The 18132-nt window shown below is 38.9% G+C and overlaps 1 protein-coding gene across 1 annotated transcript in view; it reads right to left on the bottom strand.

The window, feature by feature from the left end:
• Window positions 1-18132, bottom strand: part of PTH2R (parathyroid hormone 2 receptor) — a 135708-nt gene that overhangs the window by 14719 nt on the left and 102857 nt on the right. Inside the window, exon 10 of the mRNA XM_006140066.3 lies at window positions 714-808. Within this exon, the coding sequence (XP_006140128.1) occupies window positions 714-808 (95 nt within the window). The remainder of the gene's footprint in view (window positions 1-713; window positions 809-18132) is intronic.

Genomic DNA, 18132 nt, shown 5'->3' with positions numbered 1-18132 from the left:
TCTCCTCTTGGGATCTAGGGCACGCACGCACACGTGCCTGGCGTGAGTTTAAGCCACCGGGTCCGGGACTTGAACCACGGTTGACTACATGGGAGTCCAGCGACATAGCCATTACGCTAACTGCTGGTTCCCAATAATATTTTTTTAAATGGAGATCTTCTGGGCATTCATATGGCTTATGCAAAAATTCCAATCTATTAAAAACAGATAAAACAGGGCCAGCAGGTGGCATAATGGTTAAGACACTGGACTCCCACATGTCTGATTGCATTTCGAGTCCCAGACAATAGCTTGAAATACACTGGGCAGGTGCACATGAATGCCAAAGGTCCCAAGAGGAGAATGGGGGAGAAGGGATTGTGTCATGGCCATCTGCCTGGGTATGATTTCTCACTTTCTGTCTCTCTGGGTCTCTGGTGATTACACATACCCTATAGCAAAAATCTCTTAAAAAGAGAAAAAGGTAAAACATTCATACTCGACATTTAAGTAGAAGAGGAAGGTCAGAATTATTTATTTTCTTCTAAAATATACATACATTTCCAATAAATCACACAATTGATAAAATATATATATACATACATACACAAACACACACACACACATATGCATGGATTTAACCCATTAAAGACATTTCATATCAATCAGTACTTGTTCTTTGGTCTGAATAGTGACCAAAGTGTTTCTCTGATGGATGTCTGTTCTGGAATTACCTGTATTGCTTTCTTGTGTCATGCCCAACTGCATTGGTCTCTCGAATTTTGGTAGCCAAGACTCTGACTGTATTCAGAAACAGAATAAAATTCAGCTGAAAGAGAAGGTGACATTCCAAATAATTACAGTTAGTCTTCAAGATATTCTGAAAATTTACATAAATTGTGCTCTGTATTCAAAGTCTGAAGATGATCCATGCTGTAAACACAACTGAGGTAATCTGAGATAAGGAGGTACTAGAAGGCTAGTGCTTCTCGATCTGCCTTCATAAAAACATAGAGAAAGATACATTTCAACAGCACCAAAAATACCAGAGGATAATCGTCGAAAATCCACAGGGAATTTCCAAACCAAAGTTCAATGAAGCCTGTAGCCCACTGGCAGGACAAAGGATAATCGTTATTAAATAAATGCATCTGTCTCTATTTTTTGGGAAAAGGATAATAAAGTCATCAGGAGGATACTGTCTCTCCCATGATTTATGAGAAGTATTGGGAGAAGTATCTTTAGGCTTAAAATAAGAATTTTAAAAAGCAAATATGATGCTATATAAAAACAGGCTCCCATGTAAGCAATTACCTAGAACTTGAAACATTATAGGGCTAAGAACTGATAAAAACAATGAAATTCTGGGTGCTGACAAGTGGTGTGTTGGCTGAGGCACTGGACTTCCTCATGCCGACCATGGTTTGAGTCCCAGACTTGGTGGCTTGCTTTCTCACTTTCCTTCTCTCTTTCTCTCTCTCCTCTCTCTCTCTCTCTCTCTCTCATCAAATTAAAGTAAATGAATAGATAAGTAAAATTAATTAATAGTTATTTTTTAAGAAGAAGAAGAAGAAACAATGAAGTTCTGGCTTTAAAAAGCAGTAGAGGAGGTGTTGGTTAGATCAGTCCTCTTATGTCAAGGGCTTCAAGGATCAACAAAAAAATCCAAAGTGAAGAAGAAAAGGTTTCCAGGAATAGGGAGACCTTTCATAGGAAGATGGAAGCCTAGGCCCCTTGGTCTTTCCAGGGCACGCATGCACACGTGCCCTGCATGAGTTTAAGCCACCAGGTCCAGGACTCAAACCATAGTCAACTACGTGGGAGTCCAGCGACATAGTCATTACGCTAACTGCTGGTCCCCAGGGAAATGTCTTCTGTGAAGAAAGTGCTAATATTTAGGAATAACAGAATATAGACTGCCAAAAGAAAGCATTTTAGCAATGACAGCACAGGGAGCTAGAAGAAAGGACCTGTCGAGTTCTACCTGGAGATAAGCTGTCTTGCAGAGTCTTCAATCATTCTGGGGTTTGGAGAACTTTGGCTACTGGATAATTCATGTGCCTCGGTCCCCAACTCAGCCCGTCACCTGCATCATCCCTGAACCTTCTGCCCTTCCTTGCCATCCTACCACTGACTACCCTGTAGGCACTTAACCATCACAGCTTTCTTCAAGAACTGAAAACTGAGATTTGAGCCTTACACCTGGGGGCGAGGACAAGGTGGTGCTATAAGCTTGTAAAGGAAGAGGGAGGTTTCCAAGATAGTAATAGCTGCCATTTATTAAACACCTTCTAACTTCAATCCTCATATAAAACCTCAGAGACTTGTATTATGTCCATTATTACGAATGAATAAACTCCAGCTCAAAGAGATGAACTGTTTTGACCTAGACTACCCAGCTATCAGCTGGAATTTAATCCAGGTCTATGTGAGTCTGTAACATGAATCCTTAACCACTATCTATACCTTCTTCAGAAAGATAAAAAGATGCAAAACAAGAGAGTTGAGGATTTTCCATCTTCAACCTTCCATAGCACCCAGTTCACAGGCACAGAATCTTCTTCAATAAGAGCTTCTCAACTTTCTGAGTGGCCAAATTTATTTCATGCCCCATCGATTCTTCTCTCACTCAGACTACAGCTCCTGGCAATACGACATCGTTGGGGTAAAGACGTTGGGAAGGGATGCAGTGTAACTACAGCGGGAAGGACCGAACGGTAGGAACTAAAGTTGGAAGCACTGTGAGAGCAATGCCAGCCAGGCATTGTCATTTGTCATTGCCTGTTCTCAGGAGAGAATTACAGATGGCTTCAAATGTGCCAGTCTTAAGCTCCACCATATTAACATGCCAAGGACCAAGGATTCTGTCCTCGGGTCAATACCACACAATAAATACTTTGAGCCCCCAGAGATCTGTCTAGAAGAGATACATGCCTATGAGTGTATCAGTTTAACTAACAGAAAAGATGTTTAAGGGTAATCACATGGGTTATTGAAAGAATTAAAAATTAAGAAAAACTCAGGACCAGTAGTTGACGTAATAGCTATGTTGCTGGACTCCCACCTAGTCGATCGTGGTTCAAATTCTGCACCCAATGGCTTAACACTCAGGCTGGGCCCAAGATCCTGAGAGGAGAATGGAGAAGAAGGGATGGCAGCATGGCCATCCCCCCTAAGTGGTGATTTCTCACTTTCTGTCTCTCTCTCTCTCTCTTTCTGGCATGTACATGGGTCCTATAGCAAAAACCTCTCTTAAAAAAAATTTAAGAAAAACTAAAATTGAGTAGTACTTGATGATTTAAAAAGTAAGTAAACAAAATATACACAGGCAAAAATACATACTGATGTATGCCACAACAGTTGGATGAAATTCCAAATAATTATTTTGAATAACTTAGGAAAATGTAGACTATAGGTTAAACAGGAACTAAGTGACTGATTGCTTCATATTCTAAATGTTTTACATGAATTGACTCTGTACTCTTCACAACAGCTCTGTAAAAGAGACATATTATCCTCTCCATTTCTCAGAAGCCAAATCTGAGGCACAGGTTACACAAATTATACACAGCCACACAGCTAGCAGGTGGCAGTGCGCTAATGCCGCCCATGCAACCTGGACTTGTGTAAGTGCTCTGCCACTGCACTATGCTGCACACAGAGTTGACTGATGAGCAGGGTGAGATAGAGACAAAAAAAATTTTTTGAGAGAGATTTTTGCTAGAGCACGTACACTTGATGGAAACACAGAGAGACAGAGAGACAGAAAGAGAGAAATCACCCCCAGGGGGAATACCCATGCCATAATCCTTTCTCCTCCAATCTCCTTTCAGGATTTTGAGCACACACACACACACACACATACACATGCACACACCCAGCGTGAGTTTTAAGCCACCAGGGTCAGGACTCGAACCGCAGTTAACTATGTGGGAGTCCACTGACATAACCATTATGCCATCCACTGGTCCCCAGACAGAAATGTTTCAAAAAGAGTAAGATGGATTAATAAAATATTAGAAAGAATCTAAAATATAACCAAGTTCAAAAATCAGCACGCAGAAGATCTAATGGAGCAGGAAAATGGACTCAGCAATTTAGACTATACACTTGAAGAATCCTCCCAAACAGAAGGGAAAGAACAAAGATTTGTGTAATGAGGCTAAGTCTTTTCATAGAGAATGACATAAGAGAAAAAAATTCCTACACTAAAATAACAACTGAGTCTGCAGAGGGAAAGGTGACATGATTTACCAGCCAAAGGAACAAAAAAGAACAGAAAGAAGATACTGGTGAGATTTTTTTATTAAATGTATACGTGTGTGTGTGTGTGTATTTTTGAGAGATTGTTGCCATAGGGTGTGTGTGCTCGCCAGAGAGAGACAGAAAGACAGAAAGCAAGAAATCACCCTCCCGGGGGGGGTGACCACATCACAATCCCTTCTCCATTCTCCTCTCTGGATCTTGGGCATGCACACACACACACTCAGCATGAGTTTTATTCCACCTGATCTGGGACCCAAACTATGCTCAACTACATGGGAGTCCAACAACTTAACCATTATGCCATCCCTATAAAAATATTTTTAAATAAATTATTTAACTGTATTTGTCATTATTATTACTTTTTAATTTGCTACAAGACATATGCACTCACCAGAGAGAGAGAGAAAGTGAAAAAGCAAGCTGCCAAGTCCAGGACTAGAACCGCGGTCAGTCGTGTGGAAGTCCAGAACCTCAAGCACCATGTCACCTGCCAGTCCATTATTAAAAGTAGCTTAAAGAATGAAGAAATAATTCTAAGAGAAAACCATTTAGAGAGCCCTTGCACAACTCGTGTAACCTTCTTGGAGGGAAAATTTTTCTCAAAAGGTCTACTGAAAGCATTCTATAGGAAAAACAGCACAAAGAAATAAAAAGCAGAGAAGGTGTGGAATGAAATGACTAGTAAGCATTATAGCCAGTAACACGAAGAACAAATTTTATGTAAATATAGTTTTAAAATAATGCAAAGAATGAATTTTATGTAAATGTAGCTTTAAAATAATGCAAATACAGAAATCAGTTATTTATAAATTCAAAATTTAAAGATTTATTCAAAATAAGCCACATATAAATTACAACAACACACTCAGCATCTCAGGCTATCTCTCTGAGACCTATCTCCTGAAGTTTTCTCTGCTGGCTTCTCCTCACTCCCTCTACTCACTCTTACCAGGCCATAGTGTCTCAAGTTTCAGACTGAATGTCACTTTTTCTCAGAAGCTACTATTGACACCCCAACTCCACATAGCACTTTTCATAGTTAAAAGTTTGCCTCACCCACCATTCTTTTAGCTACCAGTCAGAACTGCAATGGGTTCACCCATTATTTTTAAGCTAATGAGAAGAAACTGCCTCTAAACAATTTTCCTATACATAAATTTTCCTACACACCTATTTCTTCTCACCCATTACTCTGAAGCTTGTTTACTCTGAAGCTTGTGAGGAGAAATTGGTGTTTATCTCCTCGTCTTTTCAAAAGTTATGTATAGGAAATTTTTTAAAGAACTGCAATGGGTTCACCCATTATTTTTAAGCTAATGAGAAGAAACTGCCTCTAAACAATTTTCCTATACATAAATTTTCCTACACACCTATTTCTTCTCACCCATTACTCTGAAGCTTGTTTACTCTGAAGCTTGTGAGGAGAAATTGGTGTTTATCTCCTCGTCTTTTCAAAAGTTATGTATAGGAAATTTTTTAATTAGAGCAGCAAAGAAAGATGCTACGTATTAGTTCTTCTCAGAGACCCTCTGAATACATCACATCTTTCACCTCATAGATTGGCTTATTTTCAATATCATGATCATAAGGCATTTTTTTTGCTTTCTTTCTAAAAAATTGGTACTATATATTAACTTTTGAAATATTAAGTAATAAATTCCCTGATTTATATTGGAAACTACCATTTGATTATCTGCATCACAAATATATAAAGACAACATATGGAACTCATTTCTAATTAGCTGAAATTCAATTTGTAACTTAGGGATAGAATTTATGGTAAATGTTAGAGCTTTAACTTCATTTTTATTTTCAAGTTCTATTTCTGATTGATTTATAAAAAGAAAGATTTTTATTTTCCCTGGGGAAAAAAAATCAATTTAGTATTTGCAATTCCACCAAAGGTTAGAGATTAAATTTTACTCATTTTTTTTGTGAGGGGGAAAAGATTTAGAATGAGAAAGCATGGGTAAATGCGTGGAGGTGGGGGGGGTTCATAGGAAATATTTGGTGAAACATATCTTTGACTGGTCAAATCCTAATCTAAAAATACTTCTTATCATTTCTTTAATATTCATCCTTCCCTAATAGCCATCTCTCTCATGCCCATCCCTTGTTTTGTGTTGACTGAGCATCCTTCCATAACAACTGGGGGAAATGAATCACTGACCAAACAGCAGCTGAGAAGCTTGTACCTCCTTTGTCCTCTTCTTTTCTTCATTTAAAGAGTACACCGAATATTATATTTTTAAAATGTATCACTTAAGATTTTTCCTAAAGGCTTTTATTAAAAGTATCGTTCTATTCCTTCTGCCAGAATTCTGAGATGTTCCTTGACAGGTTGTGTGGAACAAAATATTTATAAGGAAAAAAACGAAAATCTAAAATTCTCTATTTAATGCATTTTAAGTTGTCTGCAGACTCCTCAAGAGTCACTACTTGGTTAGTCATTCAAATTAGGTCATTATTCATGCAGTGAGCAAGCCCTTGACAAACACCACCAATTATTTGTTGAAGGCACATTAGTGCTTAGCTTGGACACAATGTTGCTATGAGGTAAGATAGCATAAACATCCAAAAACAAGTAAATGTATGTGAATAGAAAGTGACCCAATAAAGAAATAATCACTGCTGCCTGTCCACACCATCATGCAAATGATACTCTGTAGGGTTATTTAAGGGTCAAAGTCTCTGCAATAGGGTTGTCAGATTAACATGCGGCAAGATATCCCCAAGCTTCTCAACTTGAATGCTCTTTGATTCTACCGTTTATTTACTTTTTTAAGAGGTTTTTACTATAGGTATGTGCGCTCGCCAGGCAGACAGACAGAGACAGAGAGACAGAAAGCAAGAAATCACCCCCCCCACCGGGGTGGGGGGGGGCGAGTATGGCCATGCCACAATCCCTTCTCCTCCGTTCTCCTCTCAGGATCTTGGGCATGCACGCACACATGCCCGGTGTGAGTTTTAAGCCACCGGGTCTGGAACGCGAGCCGCAGTTGACTACATGAGAGTCCAGCAACATAGCTATTACACTAACTGCTGGTCCCTATGGTTTATTTTTGAGGCACTATCAGAGAATGAACTATTGCCTGCAGAAAAACAAGCATATTGTCTCAATGAGTGACTGGCCCTGATTCCCAATTTCATTTGTAATTTTTTAAATGACAGCTCAGGGTTGCCTTAAAGACTGAGTTTTTGAGTTTCTATGTTATTATTCCCATCATATAAACATTTTTTACACGTGTATATTAATAGAAAAGTGACTGTGAAAGAAATTTCTACCCTTCAAGTATGAAAGCTATGTCATTAAGTTAGTTATACATCGTTAGTTATAAAGAGTTTAGTCCTGTAGCTCAGGGGCTAAGGGAGTCAGCCCCCACATGGCTGACTGTGATTCAGGTCCCAGACCAAAGGCTTAAAAACATGCCAGGCATGTGTGTGTGTTTCCAAAATCCTGACAAGCAGAAATGGAGGAAGAATTGTGTGCCCACACCCTGTTGAGAAATGCTTTCTCTCCCATCTCTTTTCTCTCCCTGACAAGTGCAAATATCCTCTATAAATTTGAAGAGAAACAAAATCAGTTACACATTTATATTTCTATTAATGACATTTACCTTTTCTGGGTTTCTTAAAAAAAAAAAAAAAAAAAACATTTCTCCGGCCAGCAGATGGTGCAGTGGTTAAAGTGCTGGAATCCATATGGCTAACTCCATGGTTCAAGTCCCGGAACTAGCAGCTTGAAAATCATACCATGTGTGCATGCCCAAAATCCCAAGAGGAGACTAGAGGATAAGGAATTGTGGCATGGCCATCCCCCTGGGGAGGTGTTTTTTCATTTTCTCTGTGTGTCTCTCCCTGGTGAGCCTACAGCAATAACCAAAAATAAATTAATTAATTAAAACAGTTCTCCTTCTTGCACATTGACATTTTAATTCAGCTAAGATGAAGAAACACATTGTACCAAAAAAAAGGGGGGGGGCTTTATAGACTCTTCAAATGATGGATTTAATGAATAGGGTATGTGGGACTGACTCCCACCAGAAAAGGAAAACCACGACTGCCTTTACACTGCCCAAGGTTAGCAGCTACGAAAGCACCAACCTCTATTACTCACATTAGCCGTCTACAGTTGTTTTTAGTAATTCTCATTTTAATGCAGTCCTAATTCCTGTTTCTTCCTGGGGGTTGGGGGGGGGCAACATCAACAGTGTAGTCTCTCATATGGAAATCTGATGTTAGAGTCAGTAAGATAGCACTCCACACTTAAAGGTGAATAATTAGCATCTACCTTAAATACACATCTATACCTCCAAACTAGTTTATCTACTCGTTAGCATCTACCTTAAATACACATCTATACCTCCAAACTAGTTTATCTACTCGACCCATTATAATGCACCCAGAGCTTTCATTTCAAACCCAAATCAAATCATATCACTAACCTGATCATAATTTCTCAGTTAAAGGAAAATTCCAAAACATTTTAGCATGAAATATGAGTTCAATCGTTTCCCCCTCTCATCTAACTCTACAGTCTGATCAGTATTTTCTACAGATGCCCCCTTCATTCCAACACAGAAAACATGACCCATCCATGTACACCTTGGCATGTGCTCATCTCTAGGCCAAGAATACTCTTCCCTGCTTTTTGTTAGGTGATTTCTACTTTCTTTCCCACTTTTAGCTGAAATTTCCCCTAGTTTGTGTTTCCTTTACTAAGCTCTCCAGTTGAGAGTTTGATGCTTTCTCCTCCTTATTCTATTTTTTTAAGAAGTTTTTATCTTAGAGTATGTGTGCTCACTGGACAAAGAGAGAGAGACAAAGACAGTGAAAGGGAAAGTGAAAAATCACTCACCATGGGGATAACCACACTACAATCTCTTCTCCTCCATTCTCCTCCCAAGATCTTGGGCACACACACACATACACGCCCAGTGTGAGTTTCAGGTCACTAGGTCTGGATCCCAAACCATGGTCGGCCATGTGAGAATCCAGCAATGTAACCCACTATGCAATCTGCTGGCCCTCCTTATTCTTTTCTTTCTTTTTTTAAGGAGATATTTTTGGTATAGGGTATGTGTGCTCACCAGACAGACAAAAAGTGAGAAATCGCCCCCCAGGGGGAATGGTCATGCTGCAATTCCTTCTCCTCCATTCTTCTCTTGGGATTTTGGGCATGCACACACACGTGCCCAGTGGAAGTTTTTTTTTTTTTTTTTTTGGAGAGGTTTTCGCTATAGGGCGCGTGCGTTCGCCAGACAGACAGAGAGAAACATAGAGACAGAAAGCGAGAAGTCACCCCCCAGAGGGGATGGTCACGCCGCAATCCCTTCTCCTCCATTCTCCTCTCGGGATCTTGGGCACGCACGCACACGCGCCCGGCGTGAGTTTGAAGCCACCGGGTCCAGGACGTGAACCACGGTCGACTACGTGGGAGTCCAGCGACATAGCCATTACGCTAACTGCTGGTTCCCCCCAGTGAAAGTTTTAAGCGACTGGGTCTGGGACTAGAACTGCCATTGACCATGTGGAAGTCTACAACATAACCATTATGCCACCTGTGGGTCCCCCTCCTTATTCTTAACTTGATGGTAATAGAAACACCTAGATGACTCTGCATTACTACTACACATACCACTATTTCTGTCATTACCACCTCTGCTATTACCATGCCATTGCTACTAACAGTATTACTACCTTACTACAGGTTACTATTTTTACAGTTCTTTTCATAGATTACTCTAAGCACTCTAATTATCTTATTTAGGGTCTATAATAAACCTGTGAAGTAGATATGAGAATATTCTATTTCCTTTTTAGTAAACTACAGCTTCAAGGAGCTGAATCACAGTGAGATCAGCAGCTGAGAAGAGGAAGCACCAAGATTCATGCACTTGTTCACACGAATATCAAGTAATATTATTTGACTATTAAGAGTGGCAGTTTATCTACTAGTGAACTGTATGTCCGTGGTTACAAGTTTCATTGCTTGTAGACTAATTAAGTCAGTGAGACTCAACAAATTTTAAGAGCCCTCAACCTCTGAAATCCTATGATTCTAAGTCAAATGTTTCTTTATGTGCCAGAATTCCCAGTCCTACTGACAACTGTAGCACTATGATATACTTACTTCAGCTAACTAGAAGGGAAACTAAATTTTAAATGACTGTGAAGTAGAAGACGTTTAAAAGTAGATGTTTAAAAATGTTGGTATTCTTACCAAATAATCTTATGACACCTCTTGTAAGTAACCTTTTTTTTTTTTTCTTTTTTTGGAGAGGTCTTTGCTATAGGGCACATGCGCTCGCCACACCGACAGAGACAGAGAGACGGAAAGCGAGAAATCACCCGCCAGGGGGGATGGCCATGCTGCAATTCCTTCTCCTCCATTCTCCTCTCAGGATCTTGGGCACGCACGCACATGTGCCCGGCGTGAGTTTAAGCCACCGGGTCCAGGACTCGAATCGCGGTCAACTACATAGGAGTCCAGCGACATAGCCATTACACTAACTGTTGGTCCCGTAAGTAACCTTATTAAGCACATATGTGTATTTTTTGATCATTCAATATTTCCTAGACACCAATCACAGTCAACACTGCAGAAAATGAAAGAACAGGAGGTGGCCTCTCTCCATAGTGAGTGCCAGGGAGACAGAACCAATAGGTAAATTACAATATGGTAGTACACTTTTTAAAAAATAATTATTTATTTGATTTTATTTATTTATTCATTTATTTTAATTTGACCAGAGAGAGAGAGAGAGAGAAAGTGAAAAAACAAGCCACCAGGCCTGGGACTCAAACTGTGGTGAGCCATGTGGTAGTGTCCAGTGCCTTAACCACCATGCCACCTGTTTGTCCCCACAATATAATACACTTTTAAAGTTCCTGATCACAAGAAACATAACTGTGTGAACACTCACTTGTTACACGGGAAGGGTCTTTTGCAGTTAATTTTAGATTCATTGTTAAAGAATTCATCTAGTATTCTCAACTGGAAGGTCTGAGAATTATTTCATGTTGACTAAATTCTCTTCACAAGCCAAGTGATATATATTGATTGAGTCTTTAAAAAAATAATGAGAATGAATAATACTAATCATCATCTGAAAAAAAATGAAAAGCTATTTGATGATGATGACGCAGATGGCCATGTTTTTGTCTTGACTGATATGCATGGTAATTGCACTGGTAAAAGAAATATTACACACTGTAAAGATATATGTGATTAAATATAATGTATAAATAAATAAATAGAATGTGTTCTCCAAATAAGTCACTCAACAAGCCACCACCATGATTTTTGTCATATTGCTATTATTCACCTACCATTATTTACATAACACCCTTTTTCCAAATAATCCACTTCCATTAAATTATTAACATTTAAATTCCATACCTTAGATGAAAAACCAGTTAAAGCTGCTATAGAAACAAACAAACAATTGCAAAATAAACAAAATGGAAACAAAAAAGTCTTAAGAAATTTTATCTGCACTGAGTTGCCTGTTCTGTTTTTCCCAACCCCCCCATCCCTTTCCCACAAAAGACCCCACACGTATTATACATGTTTTGGTTGGGTTAAACATCAGTACCGCAGTTAAGACCTTATCCTTGATGTCCTCAAAGAGTTGGAAAGGGACCAATCACTGTTCTTCACATAAGACTCAACGTTACTAAATGACCATGCATGCCTTGCCTAAGTCCTCCGTTGCACTAGAATATGCTCTCGTGCTTAGGAAATCACTGGACTGTATCACCTCAAGAAAACGAACTCTGGGGGCTCTGGAACTACACAGCCTGAGTTTGACTTCAGTTTCAACACCTTCTAAATGTGTAACATAGACAGGTTACATTAACTTTTCTTGGACTCAAATTGGGAAAAATGAAAATACTCATGTTGTTTAAGAGTTAAACAGGTAAAGGTTTTAGATATTCCTAAAGCAAAAAGGCACTCAAAAATATTTGTTCATCAAATGATTAACAAAAAGTAGGAGACTAGACTAACTCTGTCAAGGGACAAGAAAAAAAAAAAAAAACCAGAAAACTTTTTGGTAAAGGTAAAATTTGAGCAGGGCCTAAAAAGACAGATCACCAACCAGGGGATGACTGATGAAAGGATGGATGAATGGGGAAGAGTAACATAGCATGAGGGAAACACTTAAGACAAATACCACAGTTCCTCTTTTCCTTTTTTCTCACCTGTAAAATGATCTCAAGTTTCTGTCACCAGACTGCTGTCTACTGGATATTTCTGGTCTCCTTGAGGCCACCTCACAAAGGCCCACAAGCAAGTGTGCTCATTTTCCCAACCTGTATTGTTATGTCTGTGGTCTTGTCTCTTCTGCTGTTACAGCTCATCTTGGTTGTCACCAATGCAAATGCAGGTCCTCGTGTCTCAGGGACAGTGCCCCTACTTGTGCAGATTTATGGAATCTGCCAACTTCACAGTTACTTCCTTCTCCAAGCCTTCTATCCTGCCTGCTGCTTCTCTGCTCTTCAGATAGAGCACAGTGCTCTCTGGAAGACCCAGGCCAAACCAATGCTTCATGCGTGGTCATTAATTAGAAAATATTTTGATGGATCTCATATTTTGATGTAATAGAGAAGAATTTTTGAAATCAATATCAAGATGGTATACATACATAACAAATTGTTACAATAGAGACATTTGTTTTCAGAACAAAATTTAATGTTTACAAGGGACTCGTTTTCTTGCACATAATTTTATCACATATAAAAACAACACAGAAAACAACAGTGCTACAGTTTTAGATATTACAATTCCAAAATCAAGTGGTTCCTTCAAAATTTGTACTGAAGTCTGAGATTAATACCTAAAATTCAGTTCTCTCAATGTAACTTCTGACTACTCATAATTTATAAAGTCCTTTACTTGTTTAAGTTGTTTTCTTTATATATCATTTAGAAACTCTGACCACATTTTATCAGATTTTAGTCTTGAATATGCAATCAATGAATAGAACCTATGAAATTATAATAACCCAAGTTATAATAAAGTCAGGGACCTAATGCTGAATTTAAATTCTGGGTAGTTAATTTTGTGGTAGTGCACATGAAGCATATTTATTTACATAAGACCATGCCATGTGCAATGCAAGATTTAAAAACTAAACTTTATATCCTAAAGCTAATTTTTTTAAACTATAAATGTAGACACATAAATGGAAAAAAAAAATTCCCATAAACTCAATAAAGAAGGTGACATGTTTTGGAATACAAGTGGAAAAAACACGGTCCTAAAAATACAGGTGGTAGCTTTTGTTTTGTCACACTAGCTGTGTGACCTTTATATGTGTGGGCTGTAGTTTCCTTCTCTAGCAAATGAAAAGGTTGTATGAAATTGACTCAGAAGTTCTATAATTTTACTTTCTTTTTGCACTTATTTTGCCTCTTCCCAACTTCCCAGGATATCTACTTTGCATGCATGTTCCATTTTTTATTGAGTTGCCTCTCTGTGCCAGGAAACTTGTTAAGCACTAGAAATATAGAACTTTGGTGGGGGGTGGTCAGGGAGCAACATCAATGACAACAAAAAACATGGTGCTTACAGTTTAGTAGGCAAGACAGACAGACATTCAGCAGACAACCAGAAGTATTATACATTATAATGCTATTGCGAAGGAAAAACCTCACTGTGCTCTGTGGATGATAATTTAAGGTGATCTCATTTAGATTGGGGGGGGGCACCAAGGAGGCCACAATGAAGAAGCAGCATTTCTAGTGAGTAACAGAAGGAAGTATGGCCCAGCCTTTCAGAAGAACCGTGAGGCAGGAAGAATAGCCCTGGAGGAGCAGAGATGGACAAGCTCAAGGAACTGAGGAGGAAACGACAGGGCTGCAGCATGGTGTATAAATGGGTGTGGACGGGAGTGTGGGTCTTCTCTGGATCCATAGGGATGTTAGATTTTATTATAAGTACAAGGAGTTCGTTCCTTGGGTAGGGACCTTGATCCTGAAGTTAGAATCTCAGGTCCTCCACCTTATAGCTCTGTGGCATTGGACAGTTTCCTTATTTGGTCACCACAAAGATTAGATACTGATGTAAATACAATGCTTAACGCAGTGCTGAGAAGGCAAGACATTTATGGGACACAGAAATGGATTATCTGTTGATGATGATAATGTTTATAGGATGTTCAACTGGACTGGTGTCAAGTGTATTTATGTTGGATAAAATCACTTTACAAGCTGTAGCGATGTATATTGACAAATGTATAAACGTATGTATTTATAAGGGAAAAAAAAACAAAACAACAGTGCTGAGAATCCTCATTCTTCTGGGACTTACAGAACAATGTAGAGAAAGGAGCATCACACCCTGAGCATTGAGATGAAGTTCTGGACTCATTTTTTTTCTTTTATAGGCTAGTTCTATAGTAAAAGGATGTGGGCTTCATGGTCCCTGAAATCCTTTGAGGGTCTGAAATCCCAGGAGAAAAATATAGAGAAGAGTTTTGCTAAAAATCACTGCAAGACAGATTTCAGTTCAAATTAGCCCACAGACATTGGCTTCTACTAAGGAGACAGGGGTAGGACAAATATGATTTAAAAATAAGAGGCTTAATTCTCCCTGTTGAAAATGGGGGAGGAGATTGCCTTTCCTTCCTTTTTCTCAGAGCGTTTACCTTAGAAAACTTGTACTTTTCCATCTCTTTGAAATGTACATAAATCCCTTAGATGATCATATAGATCTTTTGTCATTTTTAAGACTCAGGAATGTCCTCCTCCAGGATCACAAAATCATCTTTTTAAGTTGCAAGTATTAGGGAAATAGCACCATTGTCTCCTGATTTTCTGAGAGAGTAGGAGCCTAACCTCTGCAGGTTCCATCTCCACGTTACAAAACTACCTCCTGTCATGAAGAGATGAGACATTTATTTTTCCTCCAGCTAAAGATAATTAGCAATACAGAAAGCCACCTCAATTATCAGGTAACCCGATGAATCACATATGACAAATGGTGTTGTCAAGTCCTCTGACTTGAAGACTAGTTATTGTTTCGCTTGAAAACACATGGAAAATGAGTTGTATTTGCTTGGCTATATGAAAGGATGAAGTTTCTCTCTGTCTTTGCTATCTCTTAGCAGATTGCCTATAATAAATATCAAATTGTGGTTTAACAATTCATTACTCATTTTTTTAATTTGCCAAAGTATGTGTGCGTACACCAGAGAGAGACAGAGAGAGGAAGAACAGAAAGTGAGAAAGAGCCCTCCATAGGGAATAGACACAAAGCAATACCTTCATTTTCATTTTTCCCTCATTTGGGGGATTTTGGTCATGTATGCATGTGCACCCATGCACACAGACACACACATACCACCTGGTATGTTTTTCAAGCCACTGGGTCTGAGATTCAAAACATGTAATCATGCATGTGGAATCCAGCCACCTTAGCCACCATGCCACCAGCTGGGCCAACCTTTGTGGAGAGGATTTCTTTCTCTCCTACCTTTGTGGAAAGGATGTCTGTTTGGGGAAAATGTTTTGTGTTTGACTGTATTCTACTTTGCCCCAAAGTAGAAAGCCAGGAAGCACTTTTTCCCACTGTCACAACAACAAAAAATCCTTCCCACTGTTACAACAAAGAAATGCTGGGTAATCTGTAAACAAGCAAAACATTTTGAAAAAAACTCATCAGAGAACAAAGTTATAGGACAACAAATTTTGAATAATGGTTTGTCCCCTAAAGGTTAATGTTTTGTAATTTGGTCTTGGTGGGCAGTGGTTAGATGTCCTCCAAAAGTTCATGAGTTGGAACCTGGTTGTATTGTAAAGGCGCTAAGTGAAAACTTTATCCCTTCATGGTGTTCCAAGGTAAGGTGTTTGTGTGTAATACATCACAAGGGTGGGGTTCCATTACTGAGTTCTGGTGTGTGCATAAGAAGAGCCCATGATAAATATTTCCATCATGCACCGTGTCATGTCCACATGGACGTGAACCAGGCTTTGTTCTGCTCCAGGTTCTGCCTTCTGACATCACGTGATACATTTGGATTTTCTTGCTGCCAGAATTATGAGTCAATAAACCTCTATTTCTTTATAAATCATCCAGTCTAGGCATTTTGTTAATGATGTATTAACACCTAAGACAATGAGCAAATAACCCAAAATCTAAGGAAAGACTGGCACCCCCAAGGAGAGATGGAATGTGAGTACTTGATTTTCTGGGGAAGATGCCAAAAGTTACACAAAGAGAAGATGGGGAAAAGTCCATTAAAATGTTTAACAAATTGTACAATGAAATTTCCCAAAAGGAAACTAAGAAAACAATCCAATTTACAATGAAATAAATATAATGAAATACTTAGAAGTAAATTTAATCAAATAGGTGAAAGACCTGCACACTTATTATTATAAAACACTGGGCCAGAGAGTGGCTGGATCCCACATAGCTAACTGTACGGTTTAATTCCCAGACCTAGCAGCTTGAGAAACACACCAGGTGCTTGTGTTTGTGTGCCCAAATAGAGGAGACGGGGACTGTGACAGGGCCATCCCCTCTAGGGAGCACTTTCTCACTTTCCTTTTTTCTTTGTCTCTCTCAAGAGAGTGCACACACCCTATAGCAAATTGTTATTTTAAATTATTGAGTCGTCAGAAAAGTCCTGATGCATTTTCCCATAGAAAAAAAAACATAAAAGAATACATCACAACATTTCCAACAACCCAACATAAAACACTGATAAAGGGAATTAAAGAAGAAAGATTAATGATGACATCTCATGTTCATAGATTAGAAGAATTAATACTGTTAATTACTATCCATACTACTAAAACAATCTACAGAGTCAATGTAATCCCTATCAAAATCCCAATGACATTCCTAGCAAAAATTTTTTAAAAATTAAAATTTATAGAGAACCACAAAAGACTCCAAATAACCAAAGCAGTCCTGAGCAAGAAGAATAAAACAAAAATATATTACAAAGATACAGTAATCAAATCGAAATAGTATAGCATTAAAATAGACACATAAATGGAACAGAAATACATTTGCACACCTATAGTCAACTGATCTTTGACAAAGAAGCCAAGATCACACAATGGGAACAGTTTTTTCAATAAACGGTGTTGAGAAAACTGAGTATCTACATGATCTACATGCAGGAGAATAAAACTAAACCCTCACACACCATCTATAAAAATCAACTCAAAATGAACTAAAGAGGTAAATGTAAGACTTCAAACTATAAAACACTAAGTGAAAAGAGCAAAAAAGTTTCATGATGTTGCTCTAAATAATTATTTTTTTGGATATGACACCAAAAAATACAAGCAACAAAAGCAAAAATGAATATGTGAAGTTCTTCTAGTTGAGAATCTTGCTAACTACTGTGACAACTGACCTCTCTCCAAAGAGAGGTCAGACCCCCTTAGTCCCTCACCATGACTATATGCATCTGAAATTGGTTGTGCAGACAAATCATGCACTGGTGTTGCAGACCTTCTCCCTCTCTTCACATCTTCACCCAGTGAAGGTGGGACTCCCAAGTGAAAAGAGAGCTGGGGCATTGGTCAGGGTCAATGCAGAGGCACTAACTTACTGTCTGCCTGGTTTACTAGCATGTCATTAGAAAGATCATAGTATGCAATTAGAAAATGGGGTTTGGGGGACCAGCAGTTAGCATAATGGCTATGTCACTGGACTCCCATGTTGTCAGCCGCAGTTTGAGTCCCAGACCTGGTGGCTTAAACTCACACCAGGCGCATGTGCGTGCGTGCCCAAGATCCCAAGAGAAGAAAGGAGGAGAAGGAATTGCGGCGTGGCCATCCCCCCTGGGGAGTGATTTCTCGTTTTCTATCTCTCTGTCTCTCTCTGTCTTTCTGGCGAGCACACATGCCCTATAGCAAAAAAAA

Source organism: Tupaia chinensis, unplaced genomic scaffold (assembly GCF_000334495.1).
Source record: "Tupaia chinensis unplaced genomic scaffold, TupChi_1.0 Scaffold000018_1, whole genome shotgun sequence".
Classification (NCBI taxonomy): domain Eukaryota; kingdom Metazoa; phylum Chordata; class Mammalia; order Scandentia; family Tupaiidae; genus Tupaia; species Tupaia belangeri.
This window is presented reverse-complemented; position numbering and strand designations above follow the sequence as displayed.